The 22,839-nt window shown below is 39.2% G+C and overlaps 1 protein-coding gene across 1 annotated transcript in view; it reads right to left on the bottom strand.

The window, feature by feature from the left end:
* LOC126260545 (E3 ubiquitin-protein ligase MYCBP2-like) overlaps positions 1 to 22,839 on the bottom strand; it is a 389,869-nt gene that overhangs the window by 281,889 nt on the left and 85,141 nt on the right. Inside the window, exon 12 of the mRNA XM_049957880.1 lies at positions 1,078 to 1,164. Coding sequence (XP_049813837.1) covers positions 1,078 to 1,164 — 87 coding nt within the window. The remainder of the gene's footprint in view (positions 1 to 1,077; positions 1,165 to 22,839) is intronic.

The following is a 22,839-nucleotide window of genomic DNA, read 5'->3' as shown; positions in this document are numbered from 1 at the left end:
CGAGCTGTGCATGATGATGCTGTGGCATGAGTGGAAGATGGCCTAGAGGTGTGCAAACTCATAGCTCCACTGCTAATCAGTTCAGAACAGTTCATGTTGACACATATGGGTTCACAAGCCTCTTATCCATGCTGTGGTAGCTGCATGATCTGCCACTGCTACCCCTACAATATGATGTTCCTTGCAGATGTCTGTGCTGCATGGATGTTCATAACCTTGTCTACAGGTGTGAGAATGTTCACGTGACTACTAATACCAGCAATGTTGCATAACTACCACAGGACATACAACTCATATGACAATTCTCTGTAAGGACCATCCCAGCACTTGGAAGGCCACAATTTGACTCCTTTCAAACACACTCTATTGGCTGTCAGAAGCACAAGTGCATCTCTGTGGCATGGTTGCTTGCTTGCTTCACACATCTGCTCACACTAAGCCTTCTGGCTGCGAGCATTCCCTGTTGAAGGGTACACACAGATGGCACTCTGGTAGCTATGCCACTATGCTATCTGTTGGCGGACAATGTTGAAACCATTATCAGTACATTTACTTTCCCCATGTAACATATGCCATTATCGGACCAAAATCAATGCCGTCTTTTCAGGTGTACTCTCCCCACTCCCCACCAGTGTATTTAGCATGTTAAGAGTGCAGTGAGGGTTCTAATTACTGTGGCATGCAGAAATACTATAAAAGTTTTCTTAATGCTGTCATAATTACCACAGAAATACTTAGCTCCACTGCCATTATTCCAGATACAGTGATTTAATACAGTTTAGTTACAGAAAATCTATGGATTTGCACAAAGTTCTTATTATATCTACTTATTCTGATTACATTTTATTGCCACTGAACATAACTGAGCCTCAAATTAAAGATTATAGATCATTTTGTAGTTGTGGCAGAAGCAGCTAATTTTCTTAGATACAGTACCCAATGGTAAAACTTCATTGAAAACCTATTTATATCATCACTCAGTGAGACCACAACCCTTTCAACCAACAGAACATGAAGTACATGTGCATGTATGCAATTATTTTGATACTGCAAGCAGTAAAAAGAGACCCAGCTTACCCAGTGAAGAGATGCCCATGCTACGAGGAGAGCCACATGGCTGGGGACTGCTGCTTGAACTTTCGTGTGGTAACAGTCTTCCACCTGCTGGACAAGTGAACACCAATAATACTTGCCCCATCTAACTGCTTCATTGTCTTCTCATCAATCCACTAACCCCCAAGTAACAGCTAGTTCAAAATGTATCTTAGTTACCCATACACACTACACAAAAATGTTCATGATTTCATGAATGAGAAAGCACATAGCTTTGGTAATTATATGTTTCAGTTTGAGTATATAGATCTTTTGGAAAGAAAACAACATTTTCATATTTATTTTTCATGCAAGCAACACAATTCACAGAGCACCTAAGCCTCTGATTCTGAGATAAATTTGAAAAAAATACTAATCTGTATGTGATATAATGGTGGCATGTTGTGGTAACAGCATGTGAAGTGCATTTCTTGTGGCTAAAGACTTCCATATGAAAGAAGGCATAAAACTTAGTTATGCATTTTTATAAGGAGATGTAAGTGAGAAATTAATTTTATAATACTAAACTGCACAACTTACACAGCTTTTTAAATGGAAAACAGGGTAGTGCACAAGTAAACAAAAAGAAGAAGCCATGAACCATATTCAGAAATAGGAACATATTCAATGATCTCTTGAAGTGTGTAGCCTAAGACAGAATGTTACGTCTACAAAATGCATTATTTTAAAAGTAATTAAGTAAAGCATATATTTGTAATTTTTTGTGCATGTTTCATTACAGACATTATTTTTGTTGCAGAAAAGTGATATATCTGACAAGAAACAATTACTGGGGAAAAAGCATAGATTTGTAATAATACAAATATCAAAGAGCATAGACAGGGGGCTACATTAAATTCAAGTGAAACTAGAGCTGCATTTTGTGTACTATTTCATGTACTTATAAGGTTTCTGAATCTGAAGCTAAATATCACAGTTAGCACTGATAAACTCAAAAAAATATTCTGTACAGTGGAATGAAATGAAATCAACTTCAAAATTAAATATTTCTATTGCCAAATTTAAATAATGATGCTAATAGGTGAAATGAACACACAAAATTAAGCAAGCATTCTTAATTTACTGATAACATTACTCAAAACAATGTGGCAGACATATTGCTATTACTCTCAGCACAAGCAAGAAAGCTGCCATAGAAACAAAGTTGAGCTAAAGAGACAGACTGTGCAGATGAAACATATGAATGGCACAATACCTGCTAAGACTGTACCACTGCCAGATGGCACGGTAACAGAGCGAGTGCCGACGCAAGATTGTCTGCTCAGCAACGCTACGTGGGCAAGTGGTAACAAGGAAGGTTATTCTTTAGAATAATGCTTGTAGTATCTGGATAACTGCCAATAAGTTAACTATTTACTACAAGCTGATAAAGAGTACTATTTGTCTAATTCATTTACTTTATTAGCAATACAAAAAATAATGAAATAAAGGTACTCCATGTATGAAAATGGCATTTATACAGCCTACTAGTATGGAACATAAAACATTAGTGGTGCCTTATAAAAGCCGTAAGATGCTGTATGATTCTTTTTAAAATTATGGAAACAAATAAAGTTTCTGTATGATGACAAAGAAGAGTTTTTTTAATTACAAATAATTTTGGGCCTTTTTTTCATTCAGGTCCTTTTATTTTCTCTCTCTCATTGCACTGTCATTAAAGAAGATTATAATTCAGTATTTGTGTATGTGTTATTCCTACTGACATCACTTTTTGTTGAAAAGTATTCTAAATAAAGAAAGTTTGGATAAACTGCGAGTGACAAGATGTTATTTTAAGTCATTTACAATTTGGCAAAGAGGCCTAACTGGCAAATTATCCCTTGAAATCTCCATATTAAAGATGGGGAAAAATGCATATAATATTTCATATCAGTCAAGAAACGTAGCAAAGAGTTACAAGAGAAAAACACAGGGACATCACGCTTTTTGTGCCACAATTCCTTTAAGAAAAAAAACAAGAAAGGGAAAGATAAAAGAGATAAAGGAGACTGGTTCACTAACAGTTACTGAGTTATGATAGTATGGCTGTAAATGGAATATCATATTATTTTGTGTGTGCATGTGTGTGTGTGTGTGTGTGTATGTTTTCATTCTTTCCTTGCTAACAGTTTGCCTCCAACCGCCTTTCTTATGCTTATATTCTGTCTTTGTGGCAGTCACACGATTTTATACAGTACATGGTATTTGGATATGATGAACAATAACCAGTTAATGAAATACACTGTTCATAAACTCTACTCAACAAATTATCTCATCTCTTAATAGACAATCTGTAGGCTCTTGCTGCTTATATTCTCACTTATGACAATGATAATCACAGTATCTGTCCGCAGTACATTCCTTACCCATTTGGAATAATTACTTGACTAAGAGCTTTGGCATGCTATCAGGTGAATTCACATGCAAATAATCACTGCAGTACCCTATTAAAATAAATTTCACAACAAAATTACTTTCTAAAATTTCAAATAGACAAACAGAATGGCTACATTTAGTAAAAATGAGGGCCAAGTTTTAGTTGCCAACAACATATGAAAAGGTGAAGGCTAATTTCAAACCGTTCCACTATCCAAAGGTCTCATCTGAACAGTTAAGAGTTTACAAGTTCAGGCAGGGGAGTGCTCATGCCCACTGACAATAGGAAGTAGGATGGAAACATTTAACTACAGCAGTAACTAGAAGGTAACATTTAAAAAAACTGTATCTTTTTGATGAAATTAGAGGTATACAATTGGACTGGCCACTGGAAGGAAAAACAGCCTACTGGAGGAATTAAGTTGAAAACCCAGAAGTTAGGTAGAATGCGTTGATGGACGGGAGAGATATGTAAATAAAGAGCAATCTAGCAGCCCAGTAGAGCTGAATTTACTTCCAAGGCACAAACTTAAGTAAATGCCAGTAGGCCTGTTAGAGATCCATTTGCTAAGAAGATTGGATGCAAAAGACAATGATGTTTCAAAAGTTTTGTCAAAAAAATGACAATGGGATACACATGCGTGACCCTATTCTCCATTGGGTTATTTAGCCGGAAAAATGTCATAATGCTTGGTCAACAGGACAACCTTGCCTTCAACTGCAACATGTGTATTTTGCTTATGATGGGCTAACTAAAATCTGTAAAATAAAAATCTGGTACTTCATGGGTAAGGCTGATGACGTGGATGACACACTTCCTCAGAAATGAACAGAAAAGTGTCAAGATTGGAAATAAAAGTAAATCAAGAGACAAAAATCTGAGAGTCTAAAATAATGCAAAATTTAAATCAACAAACAAGTTGCAGAGCCCAGGAACTCAATTTTACATAGCAAAATATGTAGCAGCCATCAGATAAGAACTCATCAGAGAGCAAATGTTGGCTGTAAACAAAGACAAGCAGTACTAGTTAACAGAGTGAAACAGAATGTGAAACTGATACAAAAACAGTGATGGAGGTGATGGCAGGAAAATACTAACAGTGACTAATTACAAATAAATAAGACTGTGAAAAAGCATCTACATATGACAAACCATTGTAGGCCGGAGAGGCCATTCTCATTTGTGTTCTTTCTCCGCATACGTATTGTCTTTACAAGTGCTGTTATTTAGTATACAAAAAGAAAAAAAAATACAAATCTGAGTTAGTAATTTCTACCCATCACCTTTTTTTACATTACAGTAATAGAAATTCTTCTACAGAATAGAAATAGTAGTCAAGGAGAAACTTTCTCATTTTGTTACCAAATTTTACTTTGCTGTCTGTCAGCAATTTTTTATAACTGGATAAGTTAATAAAAAAATTTGTTGCAGCATTGTGCACCCCGTTTTGTGCTAAAGACAACCTTAATGTGGAATAATGTACGCTATTTTTCCTTCTGTTATAGTAATTATGTACCTCATTGTTTCTTTTAAAATGTAGTGGATTATTTACAACAATGGTTTTTTCCATGGCTCTTTAGTGTTCTTTCTGATTAGCTGATTACTCCACATGACATTACTGAACGAAAATATGCGAAACATGTCAACTTACTGATTTATCTCTCTCCAAGATTTGCAATGATTCTAAGTGCAAATGTAGCTGAACTAAGTTGTTTTAGGAGTTCCAAAATGTGTTTTTTTTTTCAGTTTAAATTCTCATCAATATGAACCCCCTAAGAATTTTGACGTTTCCACCCTATTTATTATTTCTTCACCATGTGTTACACTTATCATTGGCCCCTTATCATTGGCGTAGTACCTCTAGATGCGCAGCACTGAGTATGCTGTGTCTTTTTAAAATTGAGTACGAGACCATTTGCAGAAAATCAGTCAATGATACTTTTAAGAACCTTTTTTACCATTTCTTCTGTTTCTGCACGCAAGCTTGGATTGATTACGATACTAGTGTTGACTGCAGAAAGAACTAATTCCATTTATTGTATACCAGGCAGAATATCATTTACATACATGAGGAACAGCAGTGGACCTACAATTTAATCTTGCAGAACCCCATAAGTGATATCTCTCCAGACAAAATTATGTTCCCGGACTACATTGCTTGAATTACTAAGTGCAGCTTTCTGCATTCCTTTGGTTAGGTATGACATTATCCATTGGTTGGCTACACCACCAATCCCATCAAATGTCCATATATCTAAGAGAATACTGTGATCCACACAATCAAATGCCTTAGAGAGGTAGCAGAAAATACCAACCAGTGCTATTTTGTTATTTAACACTTGTATAATCCGGTGAGTGAATGTTTAAGTAGCAGTACAGAAACCATCCTGAAACCCGACTGTGATTTGCTAAGGATACACTACCAATGATAAGGTGAGATACTATTCTAGAATACATCATCTTTTCAAAAATTTTGGAGAATCATATCAGTAGTGAGACATGTCTCTCTTATCACCTTTCCTTAAGAGGGGTTTAACAATGGCATATTTTAATCTCTCTGGAAAAATGCCTTGAGTTTGCGATGTATTACATATTTCAGATAAGACTGGGCTTATTGCACGGTTAGTAATTTTGAGTAGTTTGTAGTTTCCCATTCACAAGATATTTTAATCCCTCTAGTGAATCATGGTTTTTTACATGGCTCTTTAGTGTTCTTTCTGATTAGCTTATGCAGAAAGCTATTTTCAGATGATGATATGAATTTATCATGGAATAGATATAATTTTACGTGTGATTTGGTTCATTATAAATTACATCCTGTAAATTATTCTTAAAAACATTAGTCCTAAAAATTATTCTAACTGATTTCCACTGAGGAGTATCCATACTTTAAGGTACTACATTATTTATCCTAACACTGTGCATCATGATCAGAGAAAGCATTTGTTACTGAGTAAACAGTTACTTTCTTACTTCATCACAGAAAACATTACGAATTGAGGTCCTACCATCTTTATCCACCTGTGTTGTAAAGTTAATTACTGAGACCAAACTGTAAGATTCAAATTAGATTTCCATATAATTTTTCCTATTTGAATCCTTTAGAAAATCTACATTGAAGTCACCATAGACTATTAACTACTTGCTGCGTCTGACAGGTAGCACAGTAAGGAATCCAGATTCCTCATACATAGTTCAAAATTTCCCAGAGGGATCTATATACAGTTACAATTAAAAGTGAACTATTTTTCAGCGTTAATTCACAAGCACACACTTCTGTGTGCTGATCAATACAAAATCTACTTGTCTCAATGTTTCTGAAGGCAACGGCATTGCTGCAGCGGATACACCAGTTCCCAACAGATCATCAAAGTTAAGCGCTGTCGGGCGTGGCTGGCACTTGGATGGGTGACCATCCAGGCCACCATGCACTGTTGCCATTTTTCGGGGTGCATTAAGCCTCGTGATGCCAATTGAGGAGCCACTCGACCGAATAGTAGTTGCTCCAGTCACAGAAAACCAGTCTAACAACTAGGAGAGTGGTGTGATGACCACACACCCCTCCTATCCACATCCTCAGCTGAAGATGACACGGTAGTTGGTTGGTCCCAATGGGCCACTTGTGGCCTGAAGATGGAGTGCTGAATGCTTTCAATGTTTTGAACTTATGTTGTGTCTTAATGTTCTGTCAGTGCTCTTGCCATTGTGATTTTGTGCAATGCACAGGCTAATTACCAATCAATGGATGATTTCAGCAGGCTATATTTTCCCCAACACAGCACAGAATTAGATGATCTTAAAAGAATTGAAATTTTTAGTGAACAAATAGATTTTTTTTCTATACTGATACAGCTCTTTTTAAACCCCTCATTGTCTGCTTTTAAAGAAACATTTTACTTTTCCAAAAATTTTCTATTTTTAGTTATTAATGTTCCAAAAAGTTTGAATCTTAAACATTATTTCCAAAATCCAGTAGGACAGTTTTGTAGGCTAGATTTTTCTGGTGCCAGAAATAGTTTGTTAACTATTCAATTTGGAAAAATTTTAACAACTTTTGGTGGGCTTTGGGAATCGGGCCTCGGGCAAGTACAGAAAGGGCAACAGCCTCAAAGGGTGCGGAGCAAAGTCAGGACATGCGGGGACCAAGCAGCAATCGGGATTGTAATTGTAAACTGTCGAAGCTGCGTTGGTAAAGTACCGGAACTTCAAGCGCTGATAGAAAGCACCGAAGCTGAAATCGTTATAGGTACAGAGAGCTGGCTTAAGCCAGAGATAAATTCTGCCGAAATTTTTACAGAGGTACAGACGGTGTTTAGGAAGGATAGATTGCATGCAACCGGTGGTGGAGTGTTTGTCGCTGTTAGTAGTAGTTTATCCTGTAGTGAAGTAGAAGTGGATAGTTCCTGTGAATTATTATGGGTGGAGGTTACACTCAACAACCGAACTGGGTTAATAATTGGCTCCTTTTACCGACCTCCCGACTCAGCAGCGTTAGTGGCAGAACAACTGAGAGAAAATTTGGAATACATTTCGCATAAATTTCCTCAGCATGTTATAGTCTTAGGTGGAGATTTCAATTTACCAGATATAGACTGGGACACTCAGATGTTTAGGACGGGTGGTAGGGACAGAGCATCGAGTGACATTATACTGAGTGCACTATCCGAAAATTACCTCGAGCAATTAAACAGAGAACCGACTCGTGGAGATAACATCTTGGACCTACTGATAACAAACAGACCCGAACTTTTCGACTCTGTAAGTGCAGAACAGGGAATCAGTGATCATAAGGCCGTTGTAGCATCCCTGAATATGGAAGTTAATAGGAATATAAAAAAAGGGAGGAAGGTTTATCTGTTTAGCAAGAGTAATAGAAGGCAGATTTCAGACCACCTAACAGATCAAAACGAAAATTTCTGTTCCGACACTGACAATGTTGAGTGTTTATGGAAAAAGTTCAAGGCAATTGTAAAATGCGTTTTAGACAGGTACGTGCCGAGTAAAACTGTGAGGGACGGGAAAAACCCACCGTGGTACAACAACAAAGTTAGGAAACTACTGCGAAAGCAAAGAGAGCTTCACTCCAAGTTTAAACGCAGCCAAAACCTCTCAGACAAACAGAAGCTAAGCGATGTCAAAGTTAGCGTAAGGAGGGCTATGCGAGAAGCGTTCAGTGAATTCGAAAGTAAAATTCTATGTAAAGACTTGACAGAAAATCCTAGGAAGTTCTGGTCTTACGTTAAATCAGTAAGTGGCTCGAAACAGCATATCCAGACACTCCGGGATGATGATGGCATTGAAACAGAGGATGACACGCGTAAAGCTGAAATACTAAACACCTTTTTCCAAAGCTGTTTCACAGAGGAAGACCGCACTGCAGTTCCTTCTCTAAATCCTCGCACAAACGAAAAAATGGCTGACATCGAAATAAGTGTCCAAGGAATAGAAAGGCAACTGGAATCACTCAACAGAGGAAAGTCCACTGGACCTGACGGGATACCAATTCGATTCTACACAGAGTACGCGAAAGAACTTGCCCCCCTTCTAACAGCCGTGTACCGCAAGTCTCTAGAGGAACGGAGGGTTCCAAATGATTGGAAAAGAGCACAGGTAGTCTCAGTCTTCAAGAAGGGTCGTCGAGCAGATGCGCAAAACTATAGACCTATATCTCTGACGTCGATCTGTTGTAGAATTTTAGAACATGTTTTTTGCTCGAGTATTCATGTCGTTTTTGGAAACCCAGAATCTACTATGTAGGAATCAACATGGATTCCGGAAACAGCGATCGTGTGAGACCCAACTCGCGTTATTTGTTCATGAGACCCAGAAAATATTAGATACAGGCTCCCAGGTAGATGCTATTTTTCTTGACTTCCGGAAGGCGTTCGATACAGTTCCGCACTGTCGCCTGATAAACAAAGTAAGAGCCTACGGAATATCAGACCAGCTGTGTGGCTGGATTGAAGATTTTTTAGCAAACAGAACACAGCATGTTGTTATCAATGGAGAGACGTCTACAGACGTTAAGGTAACCTCTGGCGTGCCACAGGGGAGTGTTATGGGACCATTGCTTTTCACAATATATATAAATGACCTAGTAGATAGTGTCGGAAGTTCCATGCGGCTTTTCGCGGATGATGCTGTAGTATACAGAGAAGTTGCAGCATTAGAAAATTGTAGCGAAATGCAGGAAGATCTGCAGCGGATAGGCACTTGGTGCAGGGAGTGGCAACTGTCCCTTAACATAGACAAATGTAATGTATTGCGAATACATAGAAAGAAGGATCCTTTATTGTATGATTATATGATAGCGGAACAAACACTGGTAGCAGTTACTTCTGTAAAATATCTGGGAGTATGCGTGCGGAACGATTTGAAATGGAATGATCATATAAAATTAATTGTTGGTAAGGCGGGTACCAGGTTGAGATTCATTGGGAGAGTGCTTAGAAAATGTAGTCCAGCAACAAAGGAGGTGGCTTACAAAACACTCGTTCGACCTATACTTGAGTATTGCTCATCAGTGTGGGATCCGTACCAGATCGGGTTGACGGAGGAGATAGAGAAGATCCAAAGAAGAGCGGCGCGTTTCGTCACAGGGTTATTTGGTAACCGTGATAGCGTTACGGAGATGTTTAATAAACTCAAGTGGCAGACTCTGCAAGAGAGGCACTCTGCATCGCGGTGTAGCTTGCTCGCCAGGTTTCGAGAGGATGCGTTTCTGGATGAGGTATCGAGTATATTGCTTCCCCCTACTTATACCTCCCGAGGAGATCACGAATGTAAAATTAGAGAGATTAGAGTGCGCACGGAGGCTTTCAGACAGTCGTTCTTCCCGCGAACCATACGCGACTGGAACAGGAAAGGGAGGTAATGACAGTGGCACGTAAAGTGCCCTCTGCCACACACCGTTGGGTGGCTTGCGGAGTATGAATGTAGATGTAGATGTAGATGTAGAATCCTTGTGGAAGTAGAAATCATTTCCATAAAAACCATAAAACAGTAATATATTTCTGGTTATGCAGCTCATAGTTAAACAGACTACCAATTTTGCCAACTTTAATCATCAGCAACCAATAGCTATATTGTTAACGTCATGTAGAATCTAAACTCCATCTCTCTGCCACCATCAGTCAAACTGTACAGTTACTTTGTGCAATCAGTCAGTTTAATAACATAATGTAATCAGTCATTTATATGTCACTAATAGTTAGCTGATTCATCACCAACTACCAAAACATTAAATATTGTCTTATCTAAAAAGTGTGAATCTATGTATTAAGTTGCCACTAGTAGACTTTGTCTACTAATGTAACTGCCCACTTGCTTTACATGTTGGCACTATCAAATGTGATTAAGTCAACCATCAAACAATGACTTTGGTTGTGAATAAACAAGAAGAAATCTAAAATTAATTATTGTAGTATGGTATGCATTACTTTCAGTGGTGCCTCGTGATCATGTGCTATTGTGCTACATCACACTGTGAATACCACACAAAAATTACAGCTCAAATGTGAGCCAGAAATCACACTATAATTACATTAATTCTCTTTGGTTGTGTGTTAGAATGGAAATAAAATGGATGAAAACATGTTTTTAGTGCTCTCTCTGTGACAACTAGAAACCAGTGTCAAGTACTGAAATGATGCTCAGTCACACTTGAATAAACTCGGACAAGGGTCACAGCTGTCTGTTTTCGACTGTACATGCTCTTATGTGATGTCATCTCTGCTGGCACCACAAGTGTTCTATTACTCACAGCACCAGGTCAGTATTGGCCTGTGAAAGTGCATGTACAGTATTGTGCAAGCAACATGGTTAATTCAGTAGATAATCTGTAAATAGGCCCTTTCCCAGTAGATCTTTGGAGGAGAAAGTGAGAGTTAAAGAATCAGGTAGACCAGCTCCAAATTTAAATCTAACAAGGGGAGGATGTGGGATGAGGCTCACTAGTCTGGTCAAACTATGCGAGTACAAGCACGTAAATTCCTCTTTCAAGTCCCTAGAACATTTCACCTGGAAAAGATAAAGTGCTCAGTATAGATATATATGAATAGAGTATGAGGGATTTTGAGCAACACTAGATGTATCAATGGTGAGGCACAGTGGTCAAACGCATCAACTGGCAATTTGTCTGTTTGGGTTCAATTCTCGCTGCTACCGACCCCCACCTCCCGTCTCTGCTGCAATGTTAAACTATTAATTATAAAATTTAAATACACTTAAACAGTTCAATTTGTATACATAAAATAAATAAATGGTGGGGTGGTTAAAACTGTTTTCGGAAATATATGCGAAACTACACATCAAATTACAAAAAGGATTGTAGTAACAGTTGTTCGCCTTGAAGGGTGACAGCCAATGACACTACACTCGACCCTCCTGCTCCACCCCCACAGGGTGGGAGGAGGATACACTTTGAAATCTTCAACAAGACCCCCCCCCCCCCCCCAATTTTTATTGCAGATGCAGATTCCCTGGGAAAAAAATACGTAATTTTTATATGGAACAATTTTATCACTGTGTGACAGAAGGCACTGCAATTGACATAAATCAAAATGGGTCACAATCCACTGAAACTTGATGGTATCTCAGGAAAATACCCAACAGATTGGGATCACAGGAGTGTACAAGGGTGGTATTCTTACATTCTGTAATGTGATACCATTGTTCTATTGCAAACCAAAGACTACAAGACATTAAGGTGTCATCTTTATTGGTGTAACTATCTTCACAGGTGGTGTCAAAGTGGAAAGTAGTTGGAACAGGTGATTGGTTTGTTTATCAATGCAGTATAAACTACATTTAGTGTTGCCCAGGAACAATGACATGGACATACTAGTATTTTGTTCCCTTTGGGCTGAGTACTTGTTTTGGGTGAGTCCTATTGCATCTCACCATCAGGCTGAGGTGCTTCTCTTAGGTGAGCCCCCTTGCCTCTCCCCTTGAGGGTGCTCGTCTTAGGTGCGTACCTTTGTTTCCCACAATTATCCATGCTTTACTGAAGCACATGTTCTAAAAAGTGACCGTTTGCTGCAATACACATTGCAACCCTATTTCTGAAAGACAATCCTATGTCTCTTAAGTATCTCTTCAGTAATGTTTGCACATTCAACGATAGGTCACTGCTACATATTTGCACATGTTGTTGATATGTCTGTGTAACATTTCTCTTTTGAAGTTTCAAACAGAAAAAATTGGGAGACATCAAATCGGGTGAATGCGCATGCCACTTGTGAGCACTTCTTCATCCAATCCACTGACCAGAACAGTGTCAATTCTGAACTTCACGAGATACCCATAAATATTGCATCAGACAGCCATTGTATTGAAACCACATATTCATTCTTGTTTGAAGCTGGGCATCTTTCAGTAGGATTGGCAAAATATTATCTAAAAAGTCATCATACATTCAGTCACTCATATTATCATCTATGAAGTAGACACCAGTTATCTAGGTACCTGACACACCACAAGAAACATTGACCCTCCAGGGTTATTGAAGCTTGACTTGCCTTAACCAATGGTGATTCTCCACTGCCCAGTAATGCACATTATGCCAATTCATGTGATAATGATTCGCAAATGTTGCTTCATCAGAGAAAAGCACCTGTGAATAAAAATCAACATTGGCTGCTAGTTGCTGTTTGCAATTGCAAAAGTTCATGTGCCTTGAAAGTCACCCCCCGTGTAGTGTTTGATGTAATGACAGGTGATATGGATGGTATTTGTGTTCATCCAGCGTGCGCGGAACACTTTCTTGCGAAATTCCTGCACCTTGTGTGATTTGATGTGAACTAATGTGAGGATACACAGGAGTGGTTAAGATTCATTGCATGGGTTGAACACTTTCAATTGCAGTCAAGAGTTGGATAACACTGCGAAACATTGTTGGAGAAGGAACATTCCTCTCAGGGAACAGGTTCACATGCCGTCGATGACATTCTCCTATGTGCCTATTTGATGAAAAGTACAAAAAAATGATATCTCCCCTCTCCACAAACAACAACATTATTGAACACACAGGATGAGATGTCTATGGTTGACGCAAAGTACAAAATAATGATATCTACCCTCTCTATAATCGACAACATCGTTGCACACATACGATGAGATGTTTGTGGTTCAAATGTCTGCAGTAAAGTGAACCGTGATTGCTTCCCACTGTCATTTCCTTGTCCATCACTTGCAGTACACCACAGTCACGCACGACACAACAGAAATACATCATTGCACCTAGAGGTGTTGTTGCCCCTACAATGAGAGTCTGAGCATGGAGGCTGCAATGTATTGCAGACTATGGTTACCATATCGAACATTCCCCTATCACTTTTCAATGGTCTGTAACCTATTTTGATCTATGTCAATTACAGCATCACCCATCAAGCAACAAAAAATGGTTCCATACAAAAGTTAGATTTTTTTCTGGAGAATACATATCCAGAAGAAAAATTTGGGGTCCTATTGAGGACTTCAAAGTTGATCCCTTGGGGTTGGGGTAAGGGGATCGAGTTAAGTGTCATGGATGTCCCCTTTCAAGATGATCAACTTTTATTACAACCATTTTTCATCTGGGTTGTATTTCCACAAACAGTTTTAACTGCCCCACCCTGCACATTTAATTTAGTGACGATTACTACCATTCTAAATCAAAAGGCTACAGACGGTGGCAAAAAAAAAGTGAGTATCCAATGAAATTTAGTATGGAAGTGCCTTGTTTAGCTTTCCATGTTTGTTATTCAGGAACAGTGATGCGTGGGGTACAGAAGAAGTGAAAGATCTAGGACATATTAATGCATTAATAAAAAAAATAACCAAAATCATAAACATATAAACAAAGTATGTAATCTTCGTGCATTACGTAAAGCTAATGTTGCAACAATATTAAGGTGCACCTATCATGATGACATTATGAAACACGATCTGTTTATTTTTGTACACCTGCAGTAAATTGGTGAAATTCTGCACGAACCACCACAGATTACTTGCCATGTGTTCGTAAGATACTTTCGTGACAGCAAGACCTTCTACATATGAGTGCCGGAGCAGTTATCAAATACAGAATATCAGATGAGCAACCTCATAGACTCTCTATAATATCCTTTGTGGGGCATTGACAAAAAGATGACGAAAGGTCATGAATTTGTGTTGGATGAAGAAGTTCACTGGCATTATCACCCAGAACTTAGCAAACTGTTATAATTTTATTTTCTGTTCAGTCAAGACAGTTAAAACCTAAGCCTTTCCTTATCAAAAGCTCTTGCCTTATCACTCAGGCTAACTGAGCCTGTCTGAAGGAGTAATCCCAACATTATCAAATGTATTTCTTCCTATTTTCTGAACGCTGTGTTTTGACAATGAATGTTTGAGATGGACCCCCAAATGTGCTCAGACAGCATAATTTTTAGGGTGACTCCTCACAATAACTTGAACATATGAAGTCAAACATTAATGTGGCACATATTTTCAACATAATCACTACATTGCATTTGCAGCAGTGAAACACATATCATTAGTGATGTAAACCGATTTCATTGATTTATTTGGCAAGTGATTATCTTTAGTTTACTGGTAATGGGACAAGAGATATCAAGATATCAATCCTACAGATGCAAAAGTTTGAAAACAATCTATATATTTCCATACACATGTTGTAATTCTATATTGTAAAGGAATGCTTATCAACTCATATAAAATGTTGTCTGATTCATTTTCATACATATCCTTAGAAAAGCAATATACACTATATGCTGTTGCTAGGCACATTGCTGTTATTTGGTGTCGTCATAATGCTGTCTTCAGTAGTCAACACAGAGTATTCAAGATAAGACTAACATTATGTTTTTGATGCTGTCAACATGGGTGAATGTTGTTAAACAAGTTTCTTGTCAGGGGTCAATAAAAGTTCCTCACTTTGTGACTGAAATATGCTTTTCATAAATGAGTATACACTGTGCCGAGCATTCTAGCTAAGTTCAAACTATGTGATGCTGCGCAGCACTGAAGCATATAGTTATGTTTACAAACAGCGCACAATTGAAAAAGCACTGCAATGAAAGGCAGGGACTCTCCTTTAAGTCCTGACTATCCCTTTGCTATTAGCATCGGTTGGCTCCCAGTGTAGAATTAAGTAAGCATAATCCAGTCTTGTGTTTAATTCCCATACTTATCCATACCCCTGAAAGAATGAACTTCACATTTCCATACGGTTAGAGACTGCCTCCATTGCAAGATCATCATGAAGGAACAGGATACAATTCACACAAACAGCTGGAAGCTGCCTTGGCCACTGTTGACCAGCTTCATACGGCTGCTGTGAATTTTGCAGGTGATGGAAAGCAGGATGGGCTCCCACTGCGAAGCTACCACGGAACTTCCCAGCCACTCTTTTTGTAGCCGTGCCCTGCAGAACGCTGGTGTGAAACTGAGCAGTCATTTGATGTTGGCTGACAGGGTGTGCCCAGATCCATAGCTATTCACAATAAAGGTTTTATATCACTAATGGCTGAAAGCCTAGACCCATACCCCTAACAAAGAAATCTGAAGCACTCCCTCCTACTGACAATGAGACAGAGCTAGAAGGTTTTGCCTCTCCTGCTGATGCACCAGCCATAAAGAGGAAAGAAGCTGTTAGAGGGAGGCAGTTCCAGGATTAAGTGTATAATGGCCTCTCTTAGGGAAATAGTATCAACCAAATGCACACTCAGTGTGTATCTTGAGAGAAACTGTCTGCTGGTTGGAAGAGGCTATACTGCGGGCAACAGAGACTGTAGGCTGCAGTCAGCTGCAGATCATCACTCACATCAGAATCACTGACACACGATGCCTGGGTTCTGAGATATTCTCAGTTCCGTCTGGACAGTGATGGATCTGGTGAATACAGTTAGCCTTGTTAATGCACAGTTGTTGATTGACAACATCATTCTGAGGACTGAGAGATCCTCTGGTCTGGAGCCAAGTGGAATCACTTACGTCACAGGTTCTACGGTGAGTTTGAGTGTAAGTTCGTCAATGTATGCTACACAGTGGAGATGTATAAAGTTGCACTGGATAGGTCAGGTTTGCACCACACAATGGAAATGGGTGCACGGTTGTCAGAGTATGTATTAGATCGCACTTAAGGATTTTATACAGTGGACAAAACTCCGAGACCACAAAAGAAAAACTAGCACCACATAAACCAACTATTTCAACAGATAGATAGCAAATTCAGAAGGAGATATTCTCAAAATATTAGTTGTTAAATGCCTGAGTATGCACAGTGACATCTCGTAACTCACTCCTCTAGCAGAAATCAGTCACCTTCACATTATTCTATGAGCTGAAAGTTTCTTGAAACCCAAAGTAGAAACTAATGATATTTTGGACAACACATGGAACGTATACTGGAAAGACTGATTACACTCTCATGCTAGAGGATCATCTATAGCAACAAGCATAAGCACATATAGTAAAGTCCAAAATGAATAGGATTGAAAACTAATACAGGCAACAGTAATCGCCGGCCGGTGTGGCCAAGCAGTTCTTGCAACCGCTACGGTCACAGGTTCGAATCCTGCCTTGGGCATGGGTGTGTGTGATGTCCTTAGGTCAGTTAGGTTTAAGTAGTTCTAAGTTCTAGGGGACTGATGACCTCAGAAGTTAAATCCCATAGAGCTCAGAGCCATTTCAACCATTTTTTTTTGACAACAGTAATCGCATTCAAAGGTAGCCTAAACTTGATAGCTGGAAAATACAGTGAGCATACAGTAGTAGTAGGTGGTGACCTTAAACTAGTCAGTATTGACTGGGAAAACAATACATAAACTTATGTGCAATTTTCCCATCAGTACTGTGAGGACAGACAGACTTCTGATGCAGGTGTCTCACCAACACCGAATTTTCTAAGGGTGAAGAGAAACTTCATTGCAGCAGGTGAAGAGAAACTTCATTTCAGCAGCAGGGCATTACAACTCAGCACTTAGGCAAAAGGTATTCACTGCTCAAAAGAAAGTAGTCAGAATAATGTGTGGGGTTCATAGTCGCACATCTTGCAGGCATCTGTTTAAAAGGTTAGGAATTCTCACAACTGCTTCACAGCACATTTACTCAGTAATGAATATTTTTCTCAACAACATGGACCAGTTTAAAAGCAACAGTGACATTCCATGACTTCAATACCAGAAAAAAGAGAGACCTACACTATCCTTTACTTTACCTATTTTGGCACAGAAAGGGGTAAAATGTGCTGCTATAAAACTATTACCAGATGAAATAAAATGTCTGACAGACAGCAGTGACAGTTTCAAAAACAAATTGAAATCATACCTCCTTGACAACTCCTTCTACATTATAGATGAATTCTTGAATATGAGTAAATAAATCTGGAGATATAATATATGCATTTTTTGCCATTTAAGGGAATGGGATAGATAATAGAAACATTTAGGTAAAGCACTATAATGTAAACAGAAAATGAAAAAAAAGAAACTTGTATCCTGTGCGCATTTCTTGTGCATTTCACATGTTCCACATCCTAACGGTTTTTCCGTGCTATTGATCAATGGAACACATAACTAACTAACTAACTAAGATCAGATGCCGATGAACAGGTAGATTTTGTCTTCCTAAATTTCTGAAAGGCATTCAACACTGTTCATCACAGTTGTCTTTTAATCAATATCTGTTCAAATTGAATATCTTTGCAAATACACTCAAAGAAAAAAAAGGACACAACACAAAAGAATTACCGGAATGGGATAGAAATTGGTACATGTGATGTACATGTACACTGTAAGAAAAAAAATGACATCACAAAGGAAACATCTGAATGGGATAGAAATTGTTAGATGTGATGTACATGTACAAACAAATGATTAAATTTCAGAAAAACTGAGTAGTTTATTCAAGAGAAGAAGCTTCACAGAGTGAGCAAGTCAGTAACACATTCGTCTAACTGTGACCGTTTGCAAGCCGTTATTCAGCTAGGCACTGATTGATACAGTTGTTGGATGTCATTCTGAGGATATCATGCCAAATTCTGTCCAATTGGCACGTTAGATATTCAAAATCCCAAGCTGGGTGGAGGGCCTTGCCCATGATGCTCCAGAAATTCTCAGCTGGGGAGAGAGTGATCTGGTGCTCTTGCTGGTTAAGGTAGGGTTTGGCAAACATGAAGACAAGCAGTATAAATTCTCTCCATGTGCAGGCAGGTATCATCTTGTCCAAGATGGCTCGCCATGCAGATCAACATAATGGGGCACAGAATATCATCGATGTACCACAGCGCTGTAAGAGTGCAGTACAGGGGACAAATATGGGGCCTTCTATGACATTACATGGCACCCCAGAGGGCGACTCCCTGCATGGTGGGCAACAGTAAGGTTGGTCTCCCACTGCTGTCCTAGGCATCTCCTAATACATATCCGCTGGTCATTAGAGCTCAGTTTGAAGTTGGACTCATCACTGAATACAATTCCACACCGGTCAATGAAATCTACTCCAGTCAATGAAATTCCAGGCTGAAAAGATGTCTGGAGACACACCTGACAGCAGTGGGATACCAATGTCCACCATGTGGCCCAACAAGCCAGAGTAATGGTCTGGGGAACCATTTCCTTTCATAGCAGGACCCCTTCAGTTGTCATCCGTTGCACCCTTACAGCACAGTGGTACATCGCCAATATTCTACGTCCTGTTTTGATGCTCTTCCTGGCAAGCCACCCGGGGCCTGCATTTCAGCAAGATAATGCCTGTCCAGACATGGCGAGAGTTTCCACTGCTTATTTTCTTGGTCATTAATCCCTGCAATGATCAGCAAGGTTGCCAGATTTCTCCCCAATTGAGAACATTCTGAGCATTATGAACAGGGTCCTCCAACCAGCTCAAGATTTTGATCACCTAACATGCCAATCAGACAGAATTTGGCACATTATCCCTCAGGAGGACATCCAATAACTCTGTAAATCAATGCCTAGCCGAATAATTGCTTGAATAAGGGTCAAAGGTGGATCAACACACTACTGACTTGCTCATTTTGGACAAAGAGAGTCAATGTTTTTGTGGAAGGTACCAACAGGGATGTGGAGCCATGCTGACTCCAATGCCACGGCCAGCTACGCTAGGTTTGTCAGTTGAGGATCCATGGCATGTACAGCCCCATCAATGTAGTCCCACGGATTCTCGATTGGGTTAAAATCTGGGGAGTTAGGTGGCCAGTGGAGTATGGTAAATGCACCTTGGTGCTCTTTGAGCCATGCATGTACACCACAAGCTGTGTGACGTGTTGTGTTCCTGCTGGTAGCTACCCTCATGCCAAGGAAAAACAAACTGCATGTAGGGGTGGACATGGTCCCAAGGCTAGATGCATACTTGTATTGATTCGTTGTGCCTTGCAGAATGATGAGATCACCCAGTGAATGTCACAAAAACATTCCCCAGAACATAATGTTCCCTCCTCCAGCCTGGACCCTTCCAATTATTGTTGCAGGCTGTTTGCTTTCATGCCATACATGCCAATGGCCATTCGTCCAAAAGAGTATAAAACTTGATTTATCTGAAAAGGCCTCTTGTTGCCACTCAGGGGCATCCACCTGCAGTACTGGCATGCAAATTCCAGCCTTCAACGCTAATGAACAGCAGTCAGCATGAGTGCGTGAACCAAGCACCAGCTGCAGAATGTTCACTAAACAAGCATTGAGGAGACACTGTCGGTAGCACCTTGGTTCATCTGGGTGTTCAGTCACTCAACAGTTGCATGTCTATTCACTTGTACAAATCTTCACAGTCATTGTTCACCCCTGTCATCTGTGCCTCATGGTGCACCACAGTTGCTTTGGCACTGGTTTTCGACAAAGTGGCACACATACAGCCTACAGACTTAGCCATTTTGGAAATTCTTCTGCCCTTGGTCCTAAAGCCAATGATCATGCCCTTTTGGACATCAGATAAATTGCTCCGTTCCTGCATTATGACAATGGCTGCACTCTTTTCTATGTCCCCCCAATGACCCTACATACCCTCCACTGCAAGAGCTGATGCCTACCACTTGTGGGTGGTATTGCACACTGATGTCAAACATAGGCAGTTGTCTCATTACTACGACTGGACTGTGTATTAAGAGCATTTATTTAAAATATATTTCATGCTGATGGTCTGGACTCATGCTAATGCTTAACCCTTAGTTTCTGTTTGACTTCACTGCTCATCTAAGACAGTACTGCCAAGAATTTACATTCACTCCAAAATTATCCTCAAAGTTTTGTTTTATTTTCACCTGTCTGTTATGTAACACTGACAATTTCTTTCGAGAAATAACAGTTAATACCTTAGCTCTTCTCACCTTTAAATTTATCGTGTTAAGCACTAAGACACAATTATATCTATTTTCTCATAATGAAACTATCTCCAATTCAAGATATCTGTCATTTAGCAGTCACTTCTCCACTGAAAATAAAAACAGGAAAAATATTGCAGACATATGTTCACTTGTCAGAGGAGGAACAGTTGGAAGATAACACAATTGAAACGGAAAAAGAATAGCATCATTAGTACAGAAACCACTGTCTAGCTTTCTAGAGGCCATATTTGATTCACAACTGAACTGAAGCCCTCATTAAGACAATTATTTGTGCATAAAAAAAAAAAAAAAAAAAAAAAAAAGGGAATTCCGGTGGGAAGGTCATGACATTATTCTTCCCACTTTATAATGTGTTCTGATACCTTCATATTATCATGGATGCATGTCTCTAAAAAGTATTGCAAACAACTGGCCTGACTACCATACAAAAGTCTTAATATCCGCCTTTCCACACTCCATTTAAAAAATATTCTTATTCTGAAAAAAAAAAAAAAAAAATTGCATTACACCCACATAAAACAATGTTAAGCAACCATTTTATTCTCCAAAGGACAACAGATATTAACCATCTATTGGTGCAAAATGGTGAAATGCTCTTACAAACTGGGAGTTCTGGAGGTACAACCAGAAGATAACCTCTTGACTAAAAAAATTACAATGCCGGGATATTTGAAAAATGGAATATATCACAAAGAGTTATTTCCAATGTTCCCTTAAGATTAATGACTGAATCTGTTAAAATATTCCAAAAATAAAAAATACGTTGATGGCCTTACCGCCGACCAGTGTGGCCAAGCGGTTCTAGGTGCTTCAGTCTGGAACCGTGCGACCGCTACAGTCGCAGGTTTGAATCCTGCCTCGGGCATGGCTGTGTGTGATGTCCTTAGGTTAGTTAGGTTTAAGTAGTTCTAGGTTCTAGGGGACTGATGACCTCAGATGTTAAGTCCCATAGTGCTCAGAGCCATTTGAACCATTTTTGATGGCCTTACCAAAACAAGAGAGTACGAGTGATTCTCAGACCTGGGAGAAAAGCGGGCAGGTTATATTCAAACCTACACTGACAGTTCAAAAATCAGTACAAAACATCACACTAGATGTGCTTTCTTCTGTCTACAAAAGATGAAGAAAGTTATCTTCATTTACCAAAGATGCTTAATAGAAATTAATTTATATTGCAAAGATAGGAATGATGTCAGTGGTGGAGGCGTGCTAATAGCTTCAAATAATACAATAATATCCAGTGAGGTTGGTGGGTAAAGGTAAGTGGTAAATGTGGATCACATATGGTAATCTGGTGCTTTTAATAGACCCCCTAGATCTAGTGGCAGAACATTTCAAAGAAAATTGTGCAACAGAGGAAAGGTGACTGGACCATACACATCTGAAAGAGGGGCCAAGAGGTGTCACTGCCCCCTCCTGGAATCTGTGATAGACTATTCATGAATTTCAAAATTCTGGTGTATTTGTACACAGGCTGTCTCCAGTTCTACATAGCTGTGTGCAACAGCTAACACATTGTCTTTAGTAAACAGTATGTGGTTTGACTGTTAAGTGGTTCATAGGAAATCATACATTTTTCTTGTTGTGGTGTTAGTCTTGGTGCTGTTCTGGAGTCAAGATGGATGTGTATATTTACAGAACATTGCCAAAATAGAGTACCCGATCTTTTCTCTGCCAATTCCTTGTACAGCCCTTAATGAGCTACTTTGAGCCCAAATACAGAAACAACACGAATTTCTGCATTCAAAGAGACAAAAAATGGGAAATATCATGATCAGAAAGGTGTTTGGGACTCTTTTGAAGTATACTGCTCTTAAAAACTGTATGGGTGCAACCTGGTGTGACATACAGCCATTGAGTTATGAGTTCTGTAGTCTAATTGCCATGTCTGTACAATAATGTGCCAGTGCGGGGAGATGCAGACTATTTCAATTGAGTCCTAGGACATTAAGAGCTGGTACTAAAAATCAATTTTATGGTTCTTTTCAAAAAAAGTTTGTGGAGAAAAAATGATGCTGGCATGATGTCG

Source organism: Schistocerca nitens, chromosome 5, assembly GCF_023898315.1.
Source record: "Schistocerca nitens isolate TAMUIC-IGC-003100 chromosome 5, iqSchNite1.1, whole genome shotgun sequence".
NCBI classification, from domain to species: Eukaryota; Metazoa; Arthropoda; class Insecta; order Orthoptera; family Acrididae; genus Schistocerca; species Schistocerca nitens.
Note: the sequence above shows the minus strand (reverse complement) of the source record. Positions and strands in the feature narration are given on the sequence as shown.